This window comes from Carcharhinus amblyrhynchos, chromosome 8 (assembly GCF_965287045.1).
Source record: "Carcharhinus amblyrhynchos chromosome 8, sCarAmb.v2.hapA, whole genome shotgun sequence".
Taxonomy (NCBI): domain Eukaryota; kingdom Metazoa; phylum Chordata; class Chondrichthyes; order Carcharhiniformes; family Carcharhinidae; genus Carcharhinus; species Carcharhinus amblyrhynchos.
The window spans coordinates 42577046-42596180 of NC_137331.1; the positions used below are offsets into that span (position 1 = coordinate 42577046).

The 19135-nt window shown below is 42.4% G+C and overlaps 1 protein-coding gene across 5 annotated transcripts in view; it reads right to left on the reverse strand.

Annotated features, from left to right (window-relative positions):
- Positions 1-19135, reverse strand: part of pomgnt2 (protein O-linked mannose N-acetylglucosaminyltransferase 2 (beta 1,4-)) — a 108499-nt gene that overhangs the window by 56708 nt on the left and 32656 nt on the right. For 3 of the 5 annotated variants that reach the window (XM_080193955.1, XM_080193954.1, XM_080193953.1), the window contains exon 3: positions 6004-10640. The exons of 1 other annotated variant lie outside the window; for it this stretch is intronic. In XM_080193955.1, coding sequence (XP_080050081.1) covers positions 8814-10568 — 1755 coding nt within the window. In that variant the 5' untranslated portion in view covers positions 10569-10640 and the 3' untranslated portion in view covers positions 6004-8813. Of the gene's footprint in view, positions 1-4116; positions 4347-4846; positions 4928-6003; positions 10641-19135 lie in introns of those variants that run through there. One more of the 5 variants, XR_013887709.1, reaches the window with a different exon arrangement.

Below are 19135 nucleotides of genomic sequence, written 5' to 3' on the forward strand. Positions count from 1 at the left end.
CCAAGACCTCAAACTCTGAAATTCCCTACCTAAACTATTCTGCCTTGAATCTCCGTGTCCTGCTTCAAGACACTCTTTAAAACCCATCTGATTCACTAATGTCCTTTAGGAAAGGAAATCCTTACCAAGACTGACCTAAATGCAACTCCATAGCCATAGCAATGTGGTTGACTCTCAACTGCCCTCGGGCAACTAGGGATGGACAATAAGTGTTGGCCAGCCAGCAATGCCCATGTCCCACAAATGAATAAATATTAATGATGCCATTGTTATTGTAGTAGTGTAGCACAAGATCATATCAGAATGGTTTAGGTTTTCAGGTTCAGGGTATGTACAGGAGATGAAATGCAAGTCATATCTTGCCCAGTGAATAATGAAGCTGAATTGCGTATTGTCCTAAACACCATTTCCACACTGGCTTGTCATCAAAAAGCTGCTTTGCTCCTTGGTGCTCTTTCTTTAGGAGGAACTGCACTGTCAGCTCTATACACATGCTTCACCCTGACAAACCTGCCAAGCAAACAGATAAGGACTGGAAAAGGAAAAGGATTTTATTTACAACCAGCCAGAAAGAGAGAGACGCAGGCCTTTAACAGTAGTGTCTCAGCACCAGCTGAAACTGCTGCACTGGATCACACCTGCTAGCTTACCCTTGCAGAAAATAATCTCGAGGTGAAGGAAAGCAATACCTGGTAAGAGGCTGTCACCTGATACAGACATCCCTCAGTGCATTTATAGGTGCAGGAATCAGAAACAAAAATGATGTGACTAAAATAAAGCACAAGGGAAAACATCCATGGGAACTGTGTACTCCCAGCAATTGTTAATTCTGTTTGGCATGGACATATGCACTTCCTAGCTTAACAGGAGCCACACTTATCTCAAACCAGAGACAAACTAAATAACAAGGTGACATCTTTGCATTAAAGACCATCTGAATATCTGCCCAGAACCTGCCTCTTTTCTAAAAGATGTCACAGTCAAGTGGATTCTCCACGTAGTATGTTTCCAGTAATGGAATATAAAGGGAATCATGTTACCACTGGGATGTGATGTTACAATTTACATTCGCTTACAGTCTGGGTTTCAGACCTTTATTGATGTAACAGACAAAAGAATTTTCCTTAGGACACATCAACACATCTATGTGCCAGTAGCATTGAGTGCAGTTTCAGCCTCAGGGCTCTGTAGTCTCCTGGCCCGAGTCATGCACTACTTGAAAATAAGAATTATTTTGAATAGCACACAGCCTTTGGGACTGTAGATTGAATGAGCTTTTTATAAAATCATACTTACACTGGCTTGGAACTTGCATGATGTGGAGATGCTGGCGTTGAACTGGGGTAAACATAGTAAGAAGTCTCACAAGGTTAAAGTCTAACAGGTTTATTCGATAGCAAAAGCCACTAGCTTTCAGAACACTGCTTCTTTGTCAGGTAAGTCTATGAAGGAGCAGTGCTCCAAAAGCTAGTGGTTTTTGCTATCAAATAAACATGTTGGACTTTAACCGGGTGTTGTGAGACTTCTTACTGTATTGGAATTTGCAGTCAGTGGCGAAGAAACAGTGTCACCCCATTCTTTGCACTTGGAGCTGTCCATTGATCTTTAGCAAGCTTCTTGAACCAATTTATGGTTCCTAGAGATCTTATTCAGAGCATGTCCGTCATAGAAGATCTATACATATGTGAGCAGGGCCATAGACAGCATGATGCCTCAACCACTTAGACTGAACTATGTAGTGACATAGTGTGAGAATGGATGTTACTTTTTAAATATTTTTAGGGAATATGGTGTTACTCCGTGAAGAAGACTATGTGTATAAATGATTTAATTAAGCTAGGAAAAGAATAAAGGAAACCTTTTAACTGGAAAAGTTGATGGAAAATGAGTAAAGGTGCAAGATGCATGTATTTGTAATGAAACGTTTTTGGCACATGGTTTATAAATAAACTGGCTACGTTTGCATTAGGAGATACAGAGTTGCAAAAGGAGAAAGATACACCTTTCTCAGCTGTTAAATTGAAATAGCAGTAAAAGGCTTTTAACACTTGCAAAAGGCTGTTAGGTAAATAGGTAGAGTTTTTAAATTTTATTTAACCTTAAAGTGGGGGGGGGGTGCATTGGAAAACATGAAACCTTTTCATATTTTGGAAAAGTTGAGCTCAAAGAACTGCTGAGAACAATGGAATCGGAGGTGAAAGTGGGAGACGGTATTTTGGAGTTACTGTTGAGAAGATTTGTTGTTGACCATATGAGGAAGACCTGCTGGAAACAGCTCTGGGCTGGGAGAAGAGCTACAGTTTGAATCAACCATCCAGACAAGCCAGAAAAGTTCAGGCTGCAAGTAGCATACCACTTGTTTCTGAAGGTTTCTTGGATTTTTCACAGCAGAGTGGAAGAGAATTTGAGAGGTTGCATGATATCTCTTATTAAAGCAATAACAACTTTGTCTTAGGGTAATATTACTGGATTTCTGATAGTTAAACGATAAGAGAGCGATGGCTGGTGTTTAATTCTGGACCTGATTGAGTCAGGAGTTTTTTGGGAGACAATGTTTGTAAGGCTTATTTTAGCTGTGGGACTGAAATCTTGTGTGATTAAGTTTTCATCTTTTTTTTGTTTATAATTAAAGAGGTGCGGCCGCACTTGGAGTATTGTGTGCAGTTCTGGTCCCCACATTACAGGAAGGATGTGGAGGCTTTGGAGAGGGTGCAGAGGAGGTTTACCAGGATGTTGCCTGGTATGGAGGGGAGATCCTATGAGGAGAGACTGAGGGATTTGGGGTTGTTTTCGCTGGAAAGAAGGCGGCTAAGAGGGGACCTTATTGAAACATATAAGATGATTAGAGGTTTAGACAGGGTGGATAGTGATAGCCTTTTTCCTAGGATGGAGAAAGCTAGCACGAGGGGGCACGGCTTTAAATTAAGGGGGGGTAGTTATAGGACTGATGTCAGGGGTAGGTTCTTTACCCAGAGGGTGGTGAGGGACTGGAATGCCCTGCCAGCTGCAGTTGTAAATGCGCCTAGTTTGGGGACGTTTAAGAGATCTGTGGATAGGTTTATGGACGAAATGCGATTGGTTTAGATTAGTGGGTTAGTGTTGTTTTTTTTTAAAAGCTGGTCGGCGCAACATCGTGGGCCGAAGGGCCTGTTCTGCGCTGTAATGTTCTATGTTCTATAAAAAAGTTTATTAAGTCCCAAAAGTGTTATTGAACCTTTTGCTGCAGTGATTGGTATATTTTCTTCTCATTTTCAGAATATAACAAAATGGTATATTTCCCATAAGCCACATTTCCATGTTGGAATTAGTTTGATCAGCAATTAACATCTGCGGTGATCATAACAATAGTAACTTAGGAACAGAAGGGAACAGCTTACTCATGTCCATTTCACTGGTCTTTTAGATCACGCTGATCTGTCCCTCAAATCCATTTAGCTGCCTTTATGACCGCAAATCCATGGGTTTCCACTGAGTGCTCCGGTTTCTTCCCACAATCTGAAAGATGTGCTGGTTAGGTGCTTTGGCTATGCTAAATTCTCCCTCAGTGTACCTGAACAGGCGTCGGAGTATGGCGACTAGGGCATTTTCACAGTAACTGCATTACAGTCTTAATGTCTCGTGACACTAATAAATTTTAAAAATATTTTGACGGACAAGAATGTTCTAGATTTCCCTTACCCTTTGTGTGAAAAGTGTTTCTTGGTTTCACTCCTAAATGGCCAAGATCTAGTTTTGAGATTGTGGCCTCTTGTTCTGCATTTAGTTCCCAGAGAAAATAGTTTCAGTATTCACTGGATCCCTTAGTCATTGCAAGAATCTTGATTAAACCACTGCTCAACCTCATGTCTGAAAAATGAACTCCATTTTTTTCTCCACGGATGCTGCCAACCCATTATTTCCAGCATTTTTCTGTTTCTAATTTAAGAAATTGTTCTAATTTTCCAGAGTGGGTGACCTCACATTTCCCCATATTGAATTGCATTTGTCAGATCCCAGCCCGCTCACTTCGTTTGTCAGAGCCCCTTTTTAACTTGGTGCTCTCATCTATTCAATGTACTTAACTTAATATTTCCTTAATAACTTGGACACAGTATGGATTTTTTTTATTTCATGGGATGTGATCATCATTATCAAGGCTTGCATTTTTAATTGCCTTTGAGAAGGTGGGAGCGAGCCATCTCCTTGAAACACTGAGGTCCATGTGGTGTTGGAACACCCAAAGTCCCGTTAAGGAGGGAGCTCCAGGACCTTTACCCAGCAATGTTGAAGAATGGCAGTCAGAAAGTGGCATGTGGTGGGGAACTTGTAAACAGTGGTATTCTCATGCATCTGCTACTCTTGCCCATCTGTTGGTAGAAATGACAAATCACCTGTAAATCTGTGTCCTCTGGTTACTAAATCTCCTGTCAATGGAAACAATTTCTCCTTACTTTATCAAAACCTTTCAGAATTTTCAACACGTGCATTAAATCTTCCCTTAACTTTCATTGCTCCAAACAGAACAACCCCAGCTTCTCCAGTCGCTCACTGAAGTCTCTCATCCCCAGTATCAATCCAGTAAAACTCCCCTACATTCTCGCCAAGTCACATGTGGAGCTACTGGGACAGGTGACCAAAAGAAGCTGACACCCTTTATAAAATGTGTGATATTCACAATTGAAACAGAATACTCCAGCCAAGGCCAAATCAACTGCACATAACGTCTTTGCTTTTGTGCTCTGTATCACTTTTTAACAGTGTCTGAATCTATGATAATGCAAGGAGCTTCGGGGGAACAATAAGGAGGATAATCCACTTTAGCCTCATCTTCTGTACAAATTCACAAAGTAGGAAAAAGGCCACTCACCAGCTTTAACAAAATACCAAGCAAACTGGAGTTGAAATCAAGGGCACTGTTTGCTTTAGTTCTGGCATCATTGTGTTCCCACTGCAAACACAACGATCATTGTTTAGTTTGCTGGAACTGATAGAGACCAGATCGAAGTGAGAGTCATAATAGCAAAGTAGATGGACTAAAGCTCTAGTTGAAAGATATGTCTTTGTGATACTGTCGGGCAAATTTCCATAAACATTCAGCAAGACGGTAACAATAATAAAAACCTGCATTTATGAAATGCCTTCAACACACATTTGGTGATATGTTACAGTTCATTCAAGATGGCCAGAGTTGGTGTGGCAAAATGTATTTTTCACACATGTTGTAATCTGGAGCAATGGATAGTGATGGTAGAGGTTCCAACATTCTTTCCATTTCATAACTGACCAGGAATCTCTCCCTCTTTTCCAACACAGGCCAGTGGCAGGTGGTAAGGATTTGCAAATTGATACTCAACCCATTTGACTACATGATGAAGGCATCTTTCTTGGCCATCAAGTCCTGGGTTGGGACTTGAACCCAGAGCTTCTGGTCCAGAGGCAGGGACACTACCCAGTGCACCACAAGGCATCCTTTTAATACAGTAAATGTACCAAAACATTTCACTGAAGTGATTATCAAACAAAATTTGATATCAAGTCACATATGGAGCTACCAGGACAGGTGACCAAAAACTTGGTCAAAGAGGTAGGTTTTAAGGAGTGTCTTAAAAGGAGCAGGAGGGAGAGAGTGGGAGGGGAGGGAGGGAGATGAAAAGGCAGAGAGGTTTCAGGAGGTAATTCCAAAGTTTAGGTCTCAGACAAATGAAGGTATGAACACCAATGGTGGAGTGATTAAAAAGGGAGGATGCACAGGATTTAAAAGAGAGAGATGCAGAGATCTTGGAGGGTTGTAGGGCTGAAGGGGATTTAATCAGAGACAAGGAGGAGGGAAGGATTTGAAAACAAGAATGAGAATTTTAAATAGTGGTACAAGGTGAGTTTCTTTCCTTGTTCAAATTATTAAATTATAAATGAGTAATTACACAGTTGGAGAATATTGTTAGTTTCTTTTTGGAACAGATATTTCAATTTCATGTGCAGTTTAAAATGATCAAAGGAGATATAGAACACAATGCAGTGATGAAATCTGAATCCGCTAATCCTATATTTAATTTTCAAGATACAGATATGCCACACAGGTTTATGTTAACACTGAAAACAAACAAAAACAAAAATCACACAGCCTTTGGCTCAGATTCTGCTCTAACAAAAAATGCACACATGGGCACCACATTAAATAACCCGCAAGACAGAATTAAAGCAGCGTTTTCTTCTGTTCAGTTCACGACAACCTGGTCAACAATACAATTAATTATTCACTGATAAATAGTTAATACCCCATGATTCCAAAAAAGTTTAGCACATAATTAAAAACATTCACAATGCAGTCATCGTACAGTTCACATACATTGTTATTATTTTTGCTTCGTTCCCAAGATTGAATGTCTGTTTTTCTATATTTGTTTTCTATGTTCATCCCACTTACTGAGTTAAAGCTCATGCAGTTGTTCATCAGTCCATCTATTGAGAACAGTTTGTCATTTCCCTCTTCTATCCTGGTGTAATTTGATTGGAAAGCACTTTAGGACATGGCGAGGTTGTAAAAGGTGCTTTACAAAAGGCAGGTCTTTCTTCAATCATCATGTTATTCAGCACTGTTCACATTCAATGAATGTCATTCATGCAATTCAATCCTGGTCATTAGGATGCCACACTAGAAGATTGCACTGAGACTGCAATGCCCGTGTTGACAGAAAGGTCTCTACCCAATATGCTAAGCTGCTGTTTCAGATGCTGGCAACCCATTCCTGTTTAACCTGCACTGCAATCCCATTCAACAGCGCTGGCAAGTTTTACTTTCTATTTCACATCCCTTTTGATTTTCAAAAATAAAACATAGTTGATGATTCATAATGAATTACGGATTCCAATAAAGCAGATTCTACTACTCAGTTTCTGCATTAAACCAATGTAGTTAAGATTTACTCCTCCATAATCTGTATCACATTAAGTGCAAGGCAATGACCATCTCTAAGGAAAACTCAGGTACCCATTCCTCACTTTCCATGAACCTCATCACTGCAGAGTGCTCCCTCATTGACATCTTGGCCAGAAGCTAAACTGGACTCAGCTGTATCAGTAGCTTCAAGATCAGACATTGGATACTCTCTGACCAGTGACCCATTCTTTGACCCCTTGATACCTCTCCACAAGTCTCGGTCATGAAGAGATGGGACAGTTTCCTGAATGTGATACAGTATGCTCAGTATCACTGACAGCAAAGTGGTCTGCCAGATTGGCACACCCAAACTCAACACCCAGTGGTTCCAGTGCGCTCTGTTCACCTGAAGAAGTGCAGAAACACACCAGATTAATTCTTGCAGCATAGATCAACACACAAACGCTACCACTGGGAAGGATGATAGCAGCAATAGGATAGGAAGACCAGTGCTTCCCAGCCTCACAGCATCCAGGTGAAAAATTAGCACAAAAGCACAGGCCTTTGGGAACTGAGGGAATGGGACCTGCAAGATTTTCTGTCCCATCCATTTTCATGAGAATCTCAGAATGATTCTGCAAAGAAGGAGGCCATTGGGTTGAATGATTGATGCTGGATGCTTTCTATTGGGTGTCCAAATCTGTTAAATCTACTCTTACATTTAATCCATTAAGTCATTGCAAATAAGAACAGAATTGTACATATGAGGCAAATTATAACATAACAAACCAAGGGGAGATTTCAAGATTGCCACTGGACCCTTGGTGGGACTATATCTGGAGTACCACATTAATGGGGGTTCAGCCAAATGATGAAGTTTCGTGTCAGAATTTAGCACATTAAGCTGCGGTTTTGTACTTTGGGCTTTTGACATTTCTGAAAAGAGTTGGAGGGAAAAAATATTTGAAGATCATAATCTAGAATCAAGCTAAGGTTATTTTTACTAAAATCCTGCACAGGATTGCAGAATCGAAGAACTGAAAACTGTAAAAAAGTCGCACATGGTCAAATCTCGTCAGCAAAGGCTCATCAATATGGGGGGGGGAAAACAACAGACAAAGTTGGGGAACAGCAGGACCGATAAAGAACCGTGTTTTTAGCCTCTGATGGAAGATGTGAACGGATACTGTTCACCACTCAGCAATATAGCAGCTGTAACAAAGTTGTTTCCAATAGGAGAGCTTTACTGATGGGAACATCTGACAGAGGTAAAGGAAAAAGCTATCTAAAAACTTAAAACATTTTTTTACCAAGCAGGGTCAGTATAGCAACCCTCATGTATTCCTTTATGCAGTTGTGGCTCAGGTCACAGCAGGCCTGTGTTAAAATTCTCAGCAGTCACCCAGCACTGATTGCATTTGTTGGGGTGAAGCCTTGGTTGGTTTCTTCACTTCAATGAAATGATGTTTAATATTTCCAGGTTATATGCATGAGCAAACCAACTGCCCACTTCAACACCCCAAAGTTGCCTTCATTATGAACCCAGATATTCACATTCTCTCTGGCTCACACACTCTCTTAGCCAATGGTACCCCCTTACTTAGGCACTGAATTTGTGATTTCAAATAATCCCTGGGGTTTTATCCAGCCACTGCGTTAAGAGCCAGTCCAAAACTACATTACTAATATAATTCATCACAACCAGGGTGAAAATACATTTCAGCCACATTGTAATTGGCTTTGAACCTGTACCTCTTTACATCAGGTCAACAATTGACTACAAGCTCAGTCAAATGTGCACAAATGCTCCAAAATAACCCATTATTTAAGATCTGTCCCGTTGTTTGCTACAAATATTTTCAGCTACAGGACTAAATGAATACTGAATTACACATTTTTAAGCCACGCAATTTCATGACATACAGATGTTTCTTCTCATCTGTCCAGCAATCTTGCTTTATGTGTTGCAAGTTAGTACCTCTGCAAATGGGCCCAGGAGGTTCTTGTTAAAGATGCACCTTATCCAAACCTGATAGGTTGTAAACGGTTTAATGTTTTCCATGAATGTGTAGTTCTGGTAAGGCAAGATGTAAGGCATGTATGTGTTCTCACCTCGTTCCTGTATCCAAACCTCATACTTCACCTCTTTTACTTTTAAGTACTTCAGATTCCAAGGTACCTGCCATGAAATGGACAACTTTGCTGCACTGGCGCTCTGGACAGAGGTTTGACACTGGGAATCTCTCACCTTTCCAGGATATATTAGACTGCCTGACCTAACCTTTCTGAGGGAAAGTTTGGATTTCACTGTCTGATGAATGGTGCTTATCAATGAGGGGATATCAACGAGTGTGTCCTGATAAATACGAAACAGCCACTCAGCATTTCGACAGCACAGGTGGCGAGGGACCTCTTTGCTCTTTATTATACTCTCTTGCTGGGCTTTGATGAGATGGGCAATTCCACCTTGTTCCCGTGGCCAATCAGGATGGGTAACTGTATTCTCCTCCTTAGTATTCTGCCAAGCAACATACTGCAGGTCCATGCCTGGGAGGGACGCCAGGGTTTTGTAAGGTGTGTAATTTTCTGGGTTAACAGCATAAGGGAAGAGTTCAACAACCACAGCACCTGGGGGCAGAAAGAGTGCCGTCACCAGCTGGGCCCCATGCATGCTGATCAGCATGGAGGCTCCACTGATCAGTCCAACCAGATGCCCAAAGGAATAGTCATCCAGAGACACCGCAACAACCTTCATCTGAAATTCCTGTGCCAAGGCCAAGATCAATTCTGCCTCATTCAGAATCAACCTGTTGAGCGTGCGACTGAATAGCACAATGTAGCCTTCACCACCGGAGTTCCTGGTCACGTTTAACTTTTGCATCATGAAGTTTGCAAATTGCCTGATTTCATTCCCAGACACCAGCAGATTTGCTTTTGGGCCCTGAGGTTGGAGGAACCCATACTGATACCAGGTTGTCATCTTTGATAACCCAACATAAGACTTTGTAAAGCAAAGCAACTTGCCGAGACTTTTCAGCTGATCCTTCAGAAGGGGTTGTTTGTTGCTAAATGTCTTGTAGAGGTCAAAGTGTGAGCCTTCACTCCAACCTTCCATAAACACCAATCGCAGGTCTTGATCCAAGTCTGGAAACTGTTGCATGGTGTAGAAGATCGGGAGAAGGTCATCATGGAAGACATGCATAAGGTTGTCCGAGTTGAAACGGTTCATGATCAAAGCAACATCAGGCACAAAAACCGGTTTGGGCATTAACTTAAGAGCAGCAACAGGCAATTCCACAAAGTTGAAGTATTGTGTGGTGTGATCATCGACAGAAGACAGGTCTAGCAGAGCAGGCTGAAAGCGACGGGAGCCCAGATTTGGCAGCAAGACAGAAGCGTTACTATGGAAGAAGACAAACTCCTCAGCCTCAGTGTAGTAACAGAGGGACTCGAAACGGCAGATCCGCTCAGTATGCATTCTTCCTGTGCAAATCATTCTGGTGCCATCTTCCATCAGGGCTTGCAAGGCATCGTGGTAATCAATCCTAACTTGGGACATCTCCTGGGTCTGCCGGGACAGTGTCAACTCTTCCTCAATGGATGCCACATGTTCCAATAGCTTAACGTACTTCCACAACACAGCCGCCAGGATGGACACCAGCAGAGCGTTGAAGATGACTGCGATACTCATTCTGCAATTTGGTCTATACATCAAGGGATGAATACATTTCACAATAAGGAGATGGTGATGAGAACTCCATCAACCCAGGCAGAAGTGGGCGTTCTTAAAAAAAACAAAAAGCATTACCAAGCTATTACTTCAATCAAAACCTTTGAGAAATTGTATTATAGCCCCCTAGCCCCACTGCAAGAGGAAACAATAGCAATAAAACATGTATTTACATAGCACTTTAAACAGTGTGGAATGTTCCAAAGTGCTTCACAGGAACATTAACTAAATTTGATTCCAAGCCAGATAAGGTGATATTAGTACAGGTAATCAAAAGCTTGGTTAAAAAAAAGTTTCTAAGGCAAATGTTAAAAGAAGAAAGAGAGGCATAGAAGTCTAGGGAGGGAATTTCAGAATTTTCAACCCAATGGTGCAGCAGAAATGTTCCAAACACCAGAATTGAATCAGCACAGAAATCCTGGAGAGTTTCAGAGATAGGGAGGAGAGAAGGCAGTCAGAGATTAGAGAACAAGGATGAGAACGTAAAAATCAAGGTATTGTCAGACCACGATCCACTGTAGTTCAGCAAGCATAGAGTGTGATAGATTAATTGGACTCGGTGCGAGTTAGAACCTGAGTTCAGGTTTACAGCAGATACAAAATGGGTTATTGTATAGGAAAATAGAACTAAGACCATTTGGCGAAAACTCATCATTTGTGTCCTCTCCCCCAAGGCAACATGCTGGACAATTGCTGCGCCACGGCATTCAACCAATGCACGTGACAGGTCTATCAGCAACTGACTCAGTACCCGGGGCCCCTTCCCATGAACCTGGAGGTGAACTCTTGCATCGTTGACAGCTCCAGGACCTACAGGCAGCAACAAGGAGGATGCCAATCCTGCCTCTTGTGTGCTCATCGGGCTAACAGTGACTATGGTCTCCAACGATGGCAATGGTTGGAATTTTCTACCCAAGATGGCTGAGTATATTCAAGACTAAGATTGGTAGATTTCTGTGCATGGAAGATATCAAGGAATCTGGCAATGGATGGGAAAGTGAAACAGAGGTCAAAATTCAGCCATGATCTTATCAAATGGCGGAGGAGGTTGGAGGGGCCAAACAGCCTACTGATTTCTTACATTCTTTTCTGACCCACCCACCCTGTCACTCCTTCCTCTTGTGTAGCTGAGAGACAATATTTTGTGCTGACACTTGCTCCCACAACATTCATCCGTTTTAAGCAACTTAAACAAGAGCCAGCTTGGTGGAGATAGTTTCACAAACACCAAATTAATAGTTATTACATCTGAACTTTTTAATGTAGTTATTCCAAATTAGGAAGAAAACTATGCTCATGATTTTTTAAAAAAGACTTCATTGTCATTTGAAAGAAACTGGAAAATAAAAATATTGCCAATTCCAATTATTAATAAGCATGAAGTTGCACAGAAAGAGGCCATTCAGTCTACCAGACCATATTGGCTTCCATGCTTCATTCACATCTTCTCCCATCATTCCTCATCTAATTCTATTAGCATAACCCTCCATTCCCTCCTCCCTTTCAGACATACTAACTTCATCTATATTATTCATCTCAATTATTTCCTGTGGTAGTGAGTTCTACATTCTCACCACTCTGGGTAAGGAAGGTTGTCTTTTGAATTCGCCACTGCTCCTTTATATCATCTCTTATATTCATATCTGCTTGCTTTCCGCTTCTCCGCAAATGGAAATAAATATTCTCCCTGTGTTGATGCTATCAAAATCTTTCATAAATTTTAAAGACCTCTATTTAGTTGCCCCTACATGTCCCCTCAGAAGATAATGCTGTTGTCTTAACACAGCAAGCAATGGGAATGTGATTTGGCCATTCAGCCCCTTGAGCCTGTTCTGCCAATCAATGAAATCATGGCTGATCAGCATCTTAGCTCTGCAACCTTTCATATAACCATTACACTACTATGCCACCAAGGAGCATTCATGTATAATGGCCTACAATGGTGACAGTGTTATATAAATGCAAGTTGGTATTGCCAGTAAAGCATGATGAAATCATGTAAATAAATGGAATGTAACATTTTGAAAACAATTAGCAGAAAAATCAGTATTAGGAACGTGACTATATTTTTACAGTGCTTCCACATAGCAGCCGATAACCTTGCCTCACCCCTTCCACAAGACATGCTCCAGTATATTTTGTTAGTTACTCTCCCTGGGTATACTTGCATACTCTCCAGTGTATTATACACATTCTACAGCCTTTATGGCATAGATACATTAAATCAAACACTTCTACTGTTATAGACTAAACTGCGACAACATCCCAACTTCTGGTCTTGTCCACCTTCAAATCAATTCCACTTGGATTAATATTAATTTGGAAGTGTTAAAGATTCTTTACTAACTATCACACCACTCCTATCCTTCCAGTTCTATTTAATCCTTTCCCCGGTAGAGGCTGCTCTGTCACTTCTACAGCTGCTTCCTGCTATTTGCCAGCATCCCAAAGGTTGGTTACATGTAGTGCTCCTTGTAACGCACTAAGCGCTGGGAGCAAGGACAGAAATAAACACAAGGTCAACATTATCACAGCCAGCCAGCAGATGTTAATGTGGAAATGAGCTGTGAAACAGTGTTGTATGCAACATGAATAAAACAGTGTAAAATGGTTTTCTAAAATACAGCAAAAGCTTTAGTCATGAATGCTATTTGTGTCAAATATTGTTTCTCTGTCTGCATTCAGAACTGTATGTTTATGGATGAGTTCTCTGCCTCTCTCACGCTTACACAGATTTCCTGTAACACTGTTCATGGTGAATCAATGTTTTATAGCATGGTCACTCTAAGTCCCAGTGACAGCTGTCTGGAAAGAACCCCTGGACAGTTCCTCAACCTCTTCTCACAACACAACAGCGTGCGTCTCCTACAGTCTCTGCACTTTGTAATAGCAGGATCATCTCCCCATCTCTCTCATCCCCAATAGGTTCTCTCTTCCCATCCATGGCTTTCCATCAATGGCAAAGTCCAAACCCTGTCTCCCCTCTAATCCCAAAATGACCAGCCCTGATCCAAGAGTAGCAGAGATGCTGAAACTTGTTCAGAGATGGGTCCTGCAATATATTATTGGGTCAGAACTCACCAATAGAAATCCCCATAATTTCCTGCCCTTCAAAAATTGCAGAAGCATTTCTAAGCAGAAAATATTTACTCCTAGACTTAAAACCACAAAGCTCCTGCCCAGGCTTCTGCTCCCTGAGGATTCCTGGCCTCGATATCTCGCAGGATCAAACTACCTCTTCTAGGGGGTCAAACACTGCTGGGCTTGGATTTGCCCCTTAGTGCTCAAAGTTGTGCCTTAGTGTCCAACGCTGTGCAGGTTAGGTGGATTGACCATGCTAATTTGCCCCTTAGTGTCCAAAGATGTGCAGATTGGATGGATTGGCTGTGCTAAATTTGTGGGGTTAAAAGTAAAAGCAAAGTTTATTTATTAATCACAAGTAAGGCGTACGTTAACACTGCAACGAAGTTACTGAAATTTCCCTAGTTGCCACAGTCCGGCGCCTGTTCAGGTCAATGCACCTAACCAGCACGTCTTTCAGACTGTGGGAGGAAACTGGAGCACCCGGAGGAAACCCACACAGACAGGGGGAGAATGTGCAAACTCCACACAGACAGTGACCCAAGCCTGGAATTGAACCAGGGACCCTGGCACTGTGAAGCAGCAGCACCACAGTGTTACCACAGTTTTGAGGATAGGATGGGGGAAGAGGGCCTAGGTAATATACTCTGTCAGAGAGTTGGTGCAGACTCGATGGGCCGAATGGCATTTACTGCACTGTGGGGATTCTATATGCGCAGCACAGTAGCACAGTGGTTAGCACTGCCGCTTCACAGCTCCAGGGACCTGGGTTCAATTCCTGGCTTGGGTCACTGTCTGTGTGGAGTTTGCACATTCTCCTCGTGTCTGCTTAGGTTTTCTCCAGGTGCTCCAGTTTCCTCCCACAGTCCAAAGATGTGTGGGTTAGGTTGATTGGCCATGCTAAAATTGCCCCTTAGTGTCCTGAGATGTGTAGGTTAGAGGGATGTAGGGATATGGGGATAGGGACTGGGTGGGATTGTGGTCAGTACAGACTCGATGGGCCAAATAGCCTCTCTCTGCAATGTAGGTTTTCTATGATAATTCACTGTTGCGCTGCAACCTGATTGTCTCCTTACTTCTGGTTCACCATTCTATAATAGATCAACTAACAAAGTAAATGAAGCATTGAAAGGCAATTTTGTTTCCATGATGACTAATTCCCAATTGTAAGCGAATGTGCTTTAATTGGCTGCTCTCAGCTGCAAACCTAATTGATGCCAAAAAGTATTCTGCACTCAGATCAGCCACACTTCACGTAATCAGAGACTCCCACTCAGTTTCTACAGATGTAAACACATAGGAACAGGAGGGGGGCATTCAGCCCCTCAAGCCTGCTCTGCCATTCAATGACTAATCTGTATCTTAAATCAACCCATCTGCCTTGTTGCCACATCTTTTTATATCCTTGTCTAGCACAAATCTATTGATTAATTGAACTAACAGGCACTGCTTTATGAGGCAGAGAGTCCTGCATTTCTACCACCCTGTGTGAGAAGAAGTGTTTCCAAATTCTCTCCTGAAATGCCTGGCTCTGATTTAGAGGTTGCACCCCATGGTTTTAGCACTCTTCCCATCACCTTCACCCCCCCCCATTCCCCATCCCCAAACACTAGTGAAAAATGTTTCTCTCTATCTGCCCTAACCATTCCTATCAAAGATCTAAAAAGCTCTATCAAATCCCCCTGAACCTGTTATATGCCAGGGAATACAAACTTGGTTTCTGTAATCTCCCCTCAAAATCTAACCCTTGGAACTCTCATAATATTCTGGTAGGATCTGCATTGCATTCCCTCACAAGGCCAATCCTTGCTAAGTTTGGTGCCCAGAACTGCACACGATACTTCAGACAAAGTCGAACCAGAACTTTGTATACTTGCAGCAACACTCCCTTCCCTTAATGTTCGAGTACTCATAGTTATAAAGGCTGATGTTCAATTAGGCATTCAGATTAGTTTTTGTGCCTGATTGCTACATTTTAGTGATTTCTTTGAACTTCCATTGATTCTAGATTTTTAAGCTACCTGAAAAGAAATGGTTTCATTCAAAGTAGGCGATGATGACCTTCGTTAAGCGCAATGATTCACCATAAAACCTGGATGAGCACCGGATCTTGTCAGTGTGCCTTTCAAATGCCAAACTATTCTGCTCAGCATCCAAAAACACCAACTTGTACTTATAACAGCACCCTTAGGCAATCAGTGATATCAGACATCATGATGGGGCATGGTGGCACAGGAATTAGCGCTGCTGCCTCACAGCTCCAGAGACCCGGGTACAATCCTAGCCTTGGGTGACTGTGTAGAGTTTGCACATTCTCCCCATGTCTATGTGGGTTTCTTCCGGGTGCTCCGGTTTCCTCCCGCAGTCCAAAGATGCTGGTTAGGCTGATTGGCTATGCTAAATTGCCCTTTAGTGACAGGGGTTTAAGCAGGGTAAGTACGTGGGGTTATGGGAATAGGGTCTGGGTGGATCTGTTGTCAGTGCAGACTCGATGGGCTGACTAGCCTCCATCTGCACTGTAAGGATTCAATGATTGGCCATGCTAAATTGCTCCTTAGTATGAGAGGGTCTAAAGGGTGGTGAATCTCTGGAATTCTCTGCCTGTTGAGGTGGTGGAGGCTGCCTCGCTAAATATTTTTAAGACGCAGGTTGATGGGTTTTTGATAAGAGAGGGGGTTAAAGGTTATGGGGAGAGGGCGGAAATGTGGAACTGAGCCACGACAGATCAGCCATGATCTTATTGAATGGCGGGGCAGGCTCGAAGGGCCAGATGGCCTACTCCTGCTCCTATTTCTTATGTTCTTATATGGGAATAGGGCCTGGGTGGGATTGTGGTCAGTGCAGGCTTGATGGGCTGAATGGTTTCCTTCTGCTCTGTAGGGGTTCTATGATCAACGTGACAGTGAGCCTTATAAGGAGATATTAGGTCCAATGTGCAGAGAGGTAGATTTTAAGGAGTGCCTTAAAGGAGGACAGGGAGGCAGTGAGACTGAGGTTCAGGGGTGGGGGTGGAATTTCAAAACTCAAGAGCCCAGGCAACTTAAGGCATGGCCACCAATGGTAGAGTGATTAAAATCTGGGATTTGGATTCATCCAACACACTGGAAATCGTGAAAAATCTACAACTTCTGAAAATTGTTTAACAAAAATGGACAACTATCAACTCTGCTATGCTTCACAATTTGTTAGGAAATGCATGTAGAGAACAAGATAAAACAAAACAGAAAGCTTTCTAAAATTCAGACGGTAATGGTTTTATCGATGTGTGGACACAAGTCTGGAACAAGGGGGCATAGTTTCAGAGTGAGGGGTTGATCTTTTAGGACTGGGATGGTGAGAAATTTCTTCATTCAAAGTTTTGCGAATCGTTGGAAATACCTACCCTCGATATTTATGAGTGAGTCACCATTGAATATATTCACAGCTGAGGTAGACAGATATTTGGTTTCATAGGGAATCAAGGGATACAGGGATCAGGTCTTCTCCTGCTCCTATTTTCTTTAAGTTCTTACATTCTTAATTCGGGATGGACAATAAATGCTGACCTTGTCAACAAAGTCCACACTTTGAGAATGAATATAATTTTAAAAAGTGTAAATTTATAACCTAAAGTTTCAGCAAAAGATTTCCACCTAAAATGCAGATACGATTTTTATACAGGTGTCTGTACAGTGCTTCCATGTAACAGCTGATAACCTTGCCTCGCCTACTTATATAGTGAAGCTCTTCAGATTTGGTAAACCATACACAATTATCCCAAAATTGGCAGAACTTTCCTTACCAATGAATGCACTGGGCCAGGACTTGAGGATTGGCAGTTGGATTGCCATTCTGCTCATTTTCACTGATACTGGAACATAGCTATACCGTTCTGACCTGACCTTCTGACTCTGGCCAGGTGAGAATAGGGTAGTGCAGGGCGTTCCCAAGGCCTTCAGTTGAGCACAGCTGCGTATGGATAGTGAAGCCATGCCCCTGGCACTGGCTGCCATTTAGTAGGTAAGTTTAAAGATCCCAGCCATTTGGAGATGCCAGGGGAAACACAGAAACATAGAAGGTAGGAGCAGGCGTAGGCCATTTGGCCCTTCGAGCCTGCTCATCACAATCATGGCTGATCGTCCAACTGAATAGGCTAATCCTGCTTTCTCCCCATAACCTTTGATCCATTCGCCCCAAGTGCTATATCTAGCTGCCTCTTGAATATATTCAATGTTTTGGCATCAACTACTTCCTGTGGTAATGAATTCCACAGGCTCACCACTCCCTGGGTGAAGAAATGTTTCCTCACCTCCATCTTAAATGGTCTACCCTGAATCCTTAGACTGTGATCCCTGGTTCTTGACACACCCACCAAAGGGAATACCCTCCTTGCATCTATCCCGTCTAGTCCTGTTAGAATTTTATAAGTCTGTATGAGATCTGCCCTCGTTCATCTGAACTCCAGCAAAAACAATCCTAACTTAGTTAATCTCTCCTCATACATCAGTCCCACCATCCCCGGAATCAGCCTGGTAAACCTTTGCTGCACTCTTTTGAGAACAAGAACATCCTTCTTCACAAAAGAAGACCAAAATTGCACACAATACTCTAGGTATGGCCTCACCAAGGTCCTGCATAATTGCAACAACACATTCCTGCTTCTGTACTTGAAACCTCTCGCAATGAAGGCCAACATATCATTTGCTGCACCTGTATGCTTACCTTCAGCAACTGGTGCACAAGGAGACCCAGGTCTCGCTGCACACTCCCCTCTCCCAATTCACAGCCATTCAGGCGGTAATCTGTCTTCTTGTTTTTGCTTCCAAAGTGAATAACCTCACATTTATCCAAGGTAAGGTAAGTTTGCAAGGTAAGTGGATGGGGGTGGGGAGAGCCAGATGATCAGTGGGGGATGATGGGTGGATGGTGGGGTAGGGTGGGTCAGGTAGTTGGTGGGGTCAGTACTGTAGTTACCCAGGAATTAGAAGTGGTTTAAATTCTTCTAATTTTTCCTGGGTTAATATTCTGGTAAGACAGTCAGAGTAAGAAGCCTGACAACACCAGGTTTAAGTCCAACCAATTTACTTGATAGTAAACTCACAAGCTTTCAAGGTTTCCCTCTTCGTCAGGTGGATGGAGAGTTCTGGCCTCAGACAGAGCATATAACAGCAAACTGTCTGTGCTGTTATATGCACTGTCTGAGGCCAGAACTCTTCATCCACCTGACGAAGAGGGAAACCTCGAAAGCTTGTGAGTTTACTATCAAGTAAATTGGTTGGACTTAAACCTGGTGTTGTCAGACTTCCTACTGTGTTTACCCCAGTCCAATGCCGGCATCTCCACATCAAGACAGTCAGAACCATCCAAAGTTTGCGATTTAAATCAGAGTTTCAGGTGATTTCTAGAGCCCAGAGAAGTTTGAACTGCCTGGACAATTTAGTGCAGTTCTTGCATGAGGAATTCTGGGTTCGACTACTTAAGCATATTCT